Genomic DNA, 9,933 nt, shown 5'->3' with positions numbered 1-9,933 from the left:
GGTTGGCAGGATGCTAGGTCTGGGTTGGTGCTCACCAGCAGTCAGGCACTTGGAAGGGATGCAGCCTCCTTATTGAACACGTCCAGGCGCTGCTCAAGGTCTCCACTGAGCCTTCTGTTCCTGGAGACTCTCCGAGCAGCGGCAGTGACAGGCGACGCCCAGCAGAAGGTGCTGTTAGGATGCTGGAGAAGGGGAAGGGGAGGAAAAAAAAAAAATCCCTTCACATCCCCAGCTCAGCCATCCACCGCCAGCCAGCCGCACTCCGGACAATAACACAGCTGGGGATGCTGCACGGCCACCAGCCGCTCGCCACCTCTCCCACTGCCTGCTGCCCGTGAGCGGAGAGACAGCGAGGGGGGGACTCGCCCAGGGCTGGCGTTTGCCTTTCCCTCCAGAGCTTCGCCTGGATCCGCGCAGGGCTGCGAGCCAGAGGGTGAGGCAGCCAGGGGATTGCAGAGGCTGGGAAAATGGAGTAAGTACCGCTTTTCCCCTTGCCCCGGGCATGTGTTGGAGGCGGTGGGGAGACAGGGTACATCCAGCCATCTGTCTGTCTAGGTACTTATATAGCCTTCTGCACCATAGCATCTCCCCTCCCCACTAAGCCAACCGCCCTATTTTCCCCCCCTCCATCCCGCTGAGGTTGGATTCAGGGCTCAGATGCTGCTGACGCTACCCCGGCCTCTTCTCGGGAGCTGGCCTAGCGGGGCTGGCTTCCCCCTCCACCTGCATACAACCCCCCCTTGCCCCTGCTGGTCCTGCTCGCCAAGGTGACAGCTTGGGGCTCCACGAGGCCGGGGAGCCAGGGGGCTGCGTGCAGGGGGAGGTGGGGAGCGTGGCGGGGTCTTCCTCGCTAACCGTGGCCCTTGGCATTTGCGGCTTGGGGAGAAGGAGCGGGAGGGCCTGTCTGACGTGTTGCCACCGGTCGGCGTGATCACGGGTGGGTGGGGGTTGGCGCATGTGAGGGTGCAGACGCTCCCCCCCCTCGCCTGGATATTTTTGCAGTGACTCAGAAATCCGAGCGTGCCCTGCCTCTCCATAGTCAGGGCCTCTGTGGTGTAGCGATGCTGACCTTATTGTTTGCGTATGGAAGCAGGGCCCGGAGAACCAGGCTCAGGATCAGGGCCGTGCTGAGTCGGGGGCTGGGCGATCCCATAGGGACACATGGGTGCCTGCTGCAAAGAGCTTCATGTTTAGAAAGACAACAGGTGGAGGGAGGGGGGAGAAGCAGCGAGATCAGGCCACGGAGGGACTTGGCCTGGCACCGAGCGGCCCCGAATGGGCCTGGGAATTGTGCTTTCCCCCAGGACTCCAGCAGCGTCGTCCCCTCGGAACCGCTGGCTCCAGGCGTAATCACCTGGGAGGGGACGCAGCGGGTCTGCCGCGGCTCGGTGCGCTCCGGGTAACTGGCCGGAGTGGCTGGTGTTGCTGGGTTTGTTCTAACTAGCACCTCCCCTCCCTGCCTCAGCTGCTCAGGTCTCAGCCCTGGGCAGGATGAGCAACAGGTTTTCCTGAGGCAGTGGAGGATCAGTGCCCGTTCTGCCGTGGTTCACCGTCGGGAGCTGGCAGCCCTTGGCGAGCAGCGCCCGGCTCACCGGTGGAATTCTGCAGGGCTCCCGTCTCCTCCGGGGCGGCCCCTCCTCAGCACCGGTGACTGACCATCTGGGAGCCAGATGCCAGGTGCTCAACAGGTCCCAGCCGTCTGCTTGCCGTTCGGGTGGCTCCCGCCAGGCCTGCAGCAAGAGGGGGTGTCCCCGGGCTCCCTCTGGCCACCCTCCCTCCATTGTCAGCCTTTGATTCTTCCCTCGAAGCTATCAAAGGAACCAGGAGGCGGCTAATCTGGGTCAGTGGCTGGATCCTGGGGAGGCATTTGAGATGCATCTCTGAGGCCTGAACACAGATTCTCTGCAGGAGAGCTGGCTACATGGGGAGCCCCCAGCTACTCCATTCCCAGCCTCTCCCAACAGGAGGCGCTGTGTGGGGTGGGGCTGGAGAGATGTGTCAAGGGGAGCTCCCAGATTCTCCACTCTCAGCTTCTGCTAGTATGAGGCGGTGTCGGGAGCAGGACAGGTTAATTAGCTGCCGGGGGCGCTCCAAGCTACCCCAGGCTTGACACCGTCTACCAGGGGGCACCACGTGCAGTGGGGCAGGAGCACTCGCTATGGGGAGTTGGCAACATTTGCAGGGCCACGGAGGTTCACTGCAGGGAGAGGGGTCAGAGCACTGGATGGCAGGAGTTGATGGTGATTTTCGTCCCAGGCTCTCAGGGCAGGAATTGCTGCAGGGAATGGTTGTGAGCCGGTGTGGGGAAGCCAGGCTGGGCTGGGGGGAGTGTGTGGACAGACTGTAAACTCCGATACCCATCGATTCCTCAGATCCCGGCCACGCCCTGGCTGAGCATGTCCTGGGAGCATTTCCATGGCCCAAGAACTTGGCGCCAGGCCATAAGCACCTGCAGCTCCTGTTGGCTTTAATGCCTGTTAACGTGAGAGCCCCCTGTTCCGGGTGACAGAGGAGCGCCAGCCCGCTGAGTAGCCGATGGGCTAGAACTAGAAGCCCCTGTTTTCGAGGGTTGAGAATGTTGCTGTGGGCTGGATACCTGGCCGTAGGCGGCCTCGGCAAATCCAAGCTTGATGCTTTGGGAAACTCCTGGGCATGTCTAAAGTGGTTTCTCTTTCAGCAAGGAAAACTAGCACATAGGCTGCAAAAACCCACCCTTGCAGACAGCACCCGTTGTAGGTGGGAGCATTGTCTAGTGGGCTGGACAGCAGGCTAGGAACCAGGATTTCTGGGTTTGATTCCTAGCTTGGGGAGTGGGGTCTAGTGATTAGAGCAGGGGGCCTGAAATTAGGACTCCTGGGTTCTATTTACAGCTTGGTAAGGGCTGTAGGGTCCAGTGGTTAGAACAGGAGACTGGGAACCAACCAGGGCTTCTGGGGCTAAGTTTCTGCCTCAGTTTCCCCGTCTGTAAAATGAGGCTAATACAGTCCAGCCTTGTGGCACAGCTATGTAGATTAAGTGAGTAATATTTGTAAAGGGCTGTGAGATCCTGTGATGCTAGAGAAGGATGACGGGGATTAGAATCATAGAACTGGAAGGGACCTCGAGAGTCCAGTCCCCTGCACTCAAGGCAAGACTAAGTATTATCTAGACCATCTGTGACAGGTGTTTGTCCAACCTGCTCTTAAAAATCCCCAGTGATGGAGATTCCACAACCTCCCTGGGCAATGTATTCCAGTGTTTAACCACTCTGACAGTTAGGAAGTTTTTCCTAATGTCCAACCTAAATTGCCCTTGCTGCAGTTTAAGCCCATTGCTTCTTGTCCTATCCTCAGAGGTTAAGAAGAACCATTTTTCTCCCTCCTCCTTGAAAAGTGTTATCATGTCCCCTCTCAGTCTTCTCTTCTCCAGACTAAACAAACTCCATTTTTTTCAATCTTCCCTCAGAAGTCATGTTTTCTAGACCTTTAATCATTTTTGTTGCTCTTCTCTGGACTTTCTCCAATTTGTCCACATCCTTCCTGAAATGTGGCGCCCAGAACTGGACACAAGACTCCAGTTGAGGCCTAATCGGCGCGGAGTAGAGCGGAAGAATTACTTCTCATGTCTTGCTTGCAACACTCCTGCTCATACATCCCAGAACGATGTTTGCTTTTTTTTTTGCAACAGTGTTACACTGTTGACTCATATTTAGCTTGTGATCCACTATGACCCCCAGATCCCTTTCCGCAGTACTCCTTCCTAGGCAGTCATTTCCCATTTTGTATGTGTGCAACTGATTGTTCCTTCCTAAGTGGAGTACTTTGGAGTACTTTCCTTCCTAAGTGGAGTACTTTGCATTATTCAAATTAAATTATTATTAAAGCCAACCAGGCTGACTTAGTTGGGTCTTGAGAGGCATCTGGAGCATGATACGCCTGGGTGTATGGAGGAGGCTCCTCCAGGCATTATCTGCACACACAGGTGTTGTTACTTGCCTACACAAGAGAGACCGGGCCTGACCTCACACCACTGGAACTGCATCGCTGACAGGGGAGTTGCTCCTGATTTGCATTGCTGTGTGTGAGAGGGGAGTCGGGCCTGCGTCAGGAAAGGAGAAATCGCCCTGCTTTTCCTGAGGCAGGAAGGATGGGGGAGTGACTAGTTCCCTGGCTGGGGATAAGGGAGAGCCGAGCTCATTTCCCAGCTCTGCCACAGGCACACTGGGTCACCGTGGGCAAGTCTCTTAGCCTCTCTCTGACTCAGTTGGGGGGAGGGCTAGCTCAGTGGTTTGAGCATTGGCCTGCTTAAACCCAGGGTTGTGAATTCAATCCTTGAGGGGGCCACTTAGGGATCTGGGGCAAAATCAGTACTTGGTCTTGATAGTGAAGGCAGGGGGCTGGACTCGATGACCTTTTAAGGTCCTTTCCAGTTCTAGGAGATAGGATATCTCCATTAATTTTTTCAGTTCCCCAGCTGTACAATTGGGGCAGTAGCTTCGCTCAACCTCCCAATGGTGCTGTGAGCATAAATACACTACAGATTGTATGGGGCTCAGATACTCTGATGACAGGGGTCATACAAGTGTGTTGATAGATGTGTGTCCACCTGGGGATGGCGGCCTCTGCAGGTAGATTATAAATGTACCAGCTTCTAGTAGCTGAGAGGGAAAGTTACAAGCGGCTGCCTGGAGCTTAGTCTGTCCTTCCTAGGAGCAGGAAAGAGCCGTGGTGACTCCCACCACCCGGTTATCAGCAGGGCTTGAACCTAGAACCCAGAGCCCAGACCTCTACCACATGAGCTAAACGTTAACCTCTCTCTTGGCTGGTAGCAATAGCAGGCTGTTATCCTCTGTGTGGACCAGCCTCTGAGGGACGGGACACACACTTTGCAAGCATGTTATACGGGCATTCGGCTGCTTTCTCTGCTTCGGCCATTATCCCCAGTGTCCTCCTCTGACAACCAGGCTTGATCCTACTGGAAGTCAGTGGCAAAGCTCCCATGGAAGCCAAGAGGAGCACAGTCAGCACAACAATGAGACCTATGTTAGGATGCTCCTGCTTCCTCTCTTGCCCCCTGCCTGGTGCCAGCAGAATTCACTCAGCGGTCACGTCTTCCCCATCACTTGGTCTCTAATGGGAGCTGTTTTGCTTTCCATATTGTGGGGGGCAAATGACCGTCCTGGCCTGTCGGGTACCTGATGCGCCTTCTAAAAACCTGCACAAACTTTAGGCCCAATCTGGAAGCTCTCAACTTTGCAAAACTGCCACTGACTCCAAAGGGAGCCGGGACTTGAGTAGAAATGGGGTCAGAGCTCCCGAACTGACCCACTGCAATGAAAATAGCCTGGTTGGTTTCATTTAAATTCCTAGTCGGGTTCGCTCTCCGGCTGTCTCACCCTAGGACAGCACTACAACATGTGGGCTATAGAGCGCATGGGGGGATGTGTTTGGGGGGGGTTGTTCGTCACTTATGATCTCTGGATTTATTTTTAATTTCATGGGCATGTTTTCTGGTCTTTTTAAAAAGCAAAACCAAACCTAAATTTGAGGGGACACAGTCCTCCCCTCCCCCTCCAGGCACACACTGGAAAGGGCATGGAGAAGCCTGTTTCTAAGCATTGTGCCACTTTACGGGTGGAGTCCCTGAAAAGCAAAGTTCCACAAAACACAGTGGTTTGGGGCGAGGTTGGGGGCAAAGCCTTTTTTTGGCTCAGAGCCATATGAGATTTGAGCCCTGCTTCGGCCTGAGGTTCATTTTGAGTTGGAATAAACCCCCAAACTTGAAGGCAGATTCCCTTGATGCCTCCATAGTCCATCCGGCTTTGCCACAAAGCTGCACAGATCCAGCCACCCCACTGTTCCTCTTTCCCATGTGGATCATCAAGAGGTCATCAAGCCCAGCCCCTGTGCTGAGGCAGGACCACGTAAAGCTAAACCATCCCTGACCGGGGTTCCTCCAACCTGTTCTTAAAAGCCTCCAATGACGGGGATTCCAGCCTCCCTTGGAAGCCTGTTCCAGAGCTTAGCTATCCTCAGAGTTAGAAAGGTTTTCCTACTATCGATCCTAAATCTTCCTTGCTGCAGACCAAGCCCATTACTTCTTGGTCCTACCGTCAGTGGACATGGAGAACAATTGACCCCTGTCCTCTTTAGAACAGCCCCTAACATATTGGAAGGCTGTTCTCAGGTCCCCGCTCCGTCTTCTTTTCTCAAGACTAAACACGCCCGGTTTTGTTAGGTTTCCAGCACAAGCCTAAAATTAAGCACGTGCTTAAGGGCTTTTTCCTGAATTTGGGGTCTGGATTTGTAGCTGGGGCCTGGGGTTATTCCGGGGACTTTTAGTAAAGTTCCGGGGGTTTTGTAAAGCCATGGCAGTTGTTTGGGATTTGGGTCCTAGTTTATTTGAACCACTAGTTGTCAGGCAGGGAGGGGTTGGCTGAAACGTTCCATCACTCCCTCAAAGGCCTGGAGAGCGCCTCTCAATGCTGGTTTTTCTTCCCTCCTCATGGCACCATTTGTGCTGTTAAGTAAGTGGAGATTTTATCCCCCCCCCCAAACTGCTCTGATTTGTCCCTGCTCTGCACCCACTGTGAATTCCCTCTGCCTTTCTGACCCATCTGCATCGATGAGTCTCATTAGAATCATATTCCCTGCACCTTCTCCACTGGTGACTCCAGAGCAGAGAGTCGTTTTTTAATATGGGAGAAGAGGGTGCGATTTTTGATGTCGAAGGCTTTGAAACTATGTAGGGAGGTTGTGGTTTTGCCAAGGAGCCTGGAGTCTCCTGCCCTAGGATCGTCCATTGGCAAACCTTTCCTGAAGTCAGTGGAGCAATGAAGCTCTGGAAAGGTTGTGACCTCTAGTTGGGTCCCCATGTCATGACCCGGTCCTGCTGAGACACAGGCAGACAGGTGTAGGAGTTATGCAGAGGACGGATGTGACAACTGGATGGATGGCTTCCCCGCCTGGCACACAAGTGGTGGATGGGGATCCAGAGCCCGGGCACAGCAGCAGGAGATAGGCCAGCTGTGAATTGTGTTCAGAGCCCCAGAGGGAGGGGGCCCAGCGGGCAGATCAGCACCTCCTGGCACAGCCCCTGTCTCCCCCTGAACAGACCCGGTGGCGTATTTTGCATTTTGCTCGTTTTTATTTGAATGTCACATTTGGTGGGTTATTTATTTAATTCATTAACCCAGGTTTTAAGAAGCTGAGTGAAACTGACACTGTCCATCTGATGTGGAGAGGGACTGATCCCATGGGGGGTCCCAGAGTCTGAGGATTTGGGTTCGGGGGGGCGGGGGTTATCCCAGCTCCTAACCAGAAATCTTGATCGAGCTAAGGGCTCGGCTGGGGGGGGGGGGAAGGGGAGTGTTTTGTGTTACGGTAACACCCCCAAATGAGATCAGGGCCTTTGTCGTGCCAGGCATTGTGCACACCGTGGGAGACAGGCCCTGCCCCCAGGACTCAACCGACAACGGGTGGGAGGAGAAAGAGGCCAGGACCTAGGGTGTCTCACTCCAGGTCACGTAGCAGCAGGGGCATAGCTAGGAATGGAACCTGGTTCTCCTGATTCCCAGCCCAGTGCGCTGGCCCTTAGACCACCCCGCCTCTCCAGGCGCTAGCTTGGGATAACTGGGTAGGAGTTTGGACCCAAGCTGCTTCTAGGGGAAGCTATAACCCCCCCCCGCCATGGTCAAGTCCCCGTCCCTCCGAATGGACGTTTCTCCCTAGCCCTGGGAAGTGTGTGATTGTGGCACGTGGCAGCAGACGGCTCACCAAAGGTTCAGAGTTCATATGCTCACCCATGAGACGGGATGTTTCTCTGATGCAGAGCAGCCCAAACCTCAAAGAGCTTGAAGGAGCGCCGGCTCTTTTGGGAAAGGGCTGGCACTGCCCCTTCTGGTCCTGGCGGGGAGTAGCCATCTCTTTCCCTGGGGGGTGGATCTGTGCGGTCGAGCTCACCGGATCTAAACTTCACCAGGGCATCAGAGAGTCCTGATCTGGCTCCATCTCTGTCGGCTGCAGTGCCAGCCAGAAACAGGAGCTGCCGTGGGTGCAGGGATCTGAGCTTTCTGGAACCCAGGGTTTTTGTCTGAGCTGGAGTAACCACCTCAGACCAAGAAGTGAAGCAAAACTAGGGAAAGGAACTGCAGGCAAACCGTCCACCGTGACCTCTGGTTGTGGGGGAGGGGTTCATCCCAGCCTAAGACATCCCAGAGGGGCCTCATTTTCAGAGTTTATCCTGGTTAGAGCTAACGTAAAAATTGGGAGACATATGAAACCTCATGCTTCAGGGCATGAGCCAATCTCTAAATACTAGGGATCAGGAAGTTTCTTGCTCCTTCCACTGTAGCAGTGGGCACTGGCCACTGTAGGGACTAGATGGGATCCAGTCTGGCCATCCCTATGTTCAGAAGAGCTGAAATTCCAGTGGAAGTCAGAGGAGCTCGTCACATCTAATCAGACCCAGGTGTCTCTAGTTGGGCTCCCCAACAATAAGATGCTAGGCCAAAAATCAGCACCCACGTTGGTCTTAAACTCAGCCAGGGCTACCTCGCTCCAAGGATGCATCCGCACTGCCATGCCAGGGTGGGACTGCACCGTCTGTAGACATACCCAAGCTAGCGTTAATCTAGTTCCCTCTGGTGCCAGACCAGCAAAACCACGGCAGCACAGGCTGTGCGAGCCCACCCAGATCCCTTCCTGATTACTTCCCTGGCTAGCCCATACTGCCTCGGCTTCACTACTCCAGTACCCAAGTTAGCGAGATTAAAGTTGGCTCGGGGCGGGGGTATACAAGAGTGCACTCACACTCTGTGCTACCCTGAGGGACATACCTAGCTCCCATTACCACAGCACCAAAGCTCCTCACCTGGGAGGTGGGGCAGGGAAATGATCCCCATTAAACAGGTGGGAAACTGAGGCATGGCGTGGCTAAGTGACTTGTCCGAGGTCACATGAGCTGGGCCAGAGCAGGGATCTGAACTCAGGTCTCCTGTCTCCGAGGCGAGCACCCTACACTGGGCCCTCCTTAATCTCCAGGCCTGGAGTTCTTGAATGAGGTGGTGACAGGGTTAAGAGCTCGCAGCTGCAGCTCGTCTCATTCATAAACACCGTGGGTGTTTCTAGGCAGGGCCTAGCCAGAGCAGGGCTCCTCTTACCAGAGAGGAGCTGGAAACCGCCGTGTCTCAAAGCCCCTGGAACCATTTGAACATAGCTGTAATTTCCCAATCAAACTGGCTCCCAGGGCCTCTGGCATCAAATATTCAAGGACTCCATTTTCTCCTGGCACGCCCAGCCCACGTCTGAGCCGGAGAATCAATCAGGCAACTCTGCTCTGCTCTAGTGCATCCCGCACTTTCGGGATCCTGGGGCTGTCTCCTCTCCCCCTCCCACCCCCCGAAAAGCAGGTGCTCGGGGGGGGCTGAGCTCTTCTAGGTTGTGGTAAAGGGAAGGGAAAGCCGCGAACAGTGGGAGCAGCTGATGGGAGAGAGGTAACCTGCATTTCAGTAGCATCCTTCATCCCCAAGCGTCTATCATTAATGCTGCCACCTCTGGGGTGGAGGGCAGACAGCACAGAACACAGCCCATTTCACACGGGGTTCAAATGTCTTTGGTATCAGGCTCATTAGTGTCTGGTGGTTTCTCACTGTCTGGACCTGGCTGAGGAGGGGCTGAGTTGACCCTGCTGGGATTTGAACCCATGGAGTCTGGCTGCAGAGCTGATGTTGTGAGCGCGAAGGGCCGTGTTTCCAGGCTTTCAGAGGAGCTCAGCTCCCAGTTGGGCCCAGCTTTGGGATTTTCAAAGGACCCAAGGGAGTTAGGCTCCCCTCCCCCACCCCGGGGCGGGGGGGGGGGGGTGAACTGCACTGAGATTTGGGTGCCTCATTCCCTGAGGCTCTGTTGAAAATCTCATCCTGGATTTTCCAAAGAGCTCAGCTCCCGGCTAGCCCCC

General features: G+C 55.0%; 1 protein-coding gene across 2 annotated transcripts in view; it reads left to right on the top strand.

Annotated features, from left to right (window-relative positions):
- The first annotated feature begins 240 nt into the window (after positions 1 to 240).
- The window catches only part of PALM (paralemmin), a 67,460-nt gene continuing 57,767 nt past the window's right edge, over positions 241 to 9,933 (top strand). For both annotated transcript variants that reach the window (XM_024204372.2, XM_024204371.2), the window contains exon 1: positions 241 to 472. In XM_024204372.2, coding sequence (XP_024060140.2) covers positions 468 to 472 — 5 coding nt within the window. In that variant the 5' untranslated portion in view covers positions 241 to 467. The remainder of the gene's footprint in view (positions 473 to 9,933) is intronic.

Source organism: Terrapene carolina, unplaced genomic scaffold (assembly GCF_002925995.2).
Source record: "Terrapene carolina triunguis isolate 2854851 unplaced genomic scaffold, T_m_triunguis-2.0 Scaffold194, whole genome shotgun sequence".
Classification (NCBI taxonomy): domain Eukaryota; kingdom Metazoa; phylum Chordata; order Testudines; family Emydidae; genus Terrapene; species Terrapene triunguis.
Note: the sequence above shows the minus strand (reverse complement) of the source record. Positions and strands in the feature narration are given on the sequence as shown.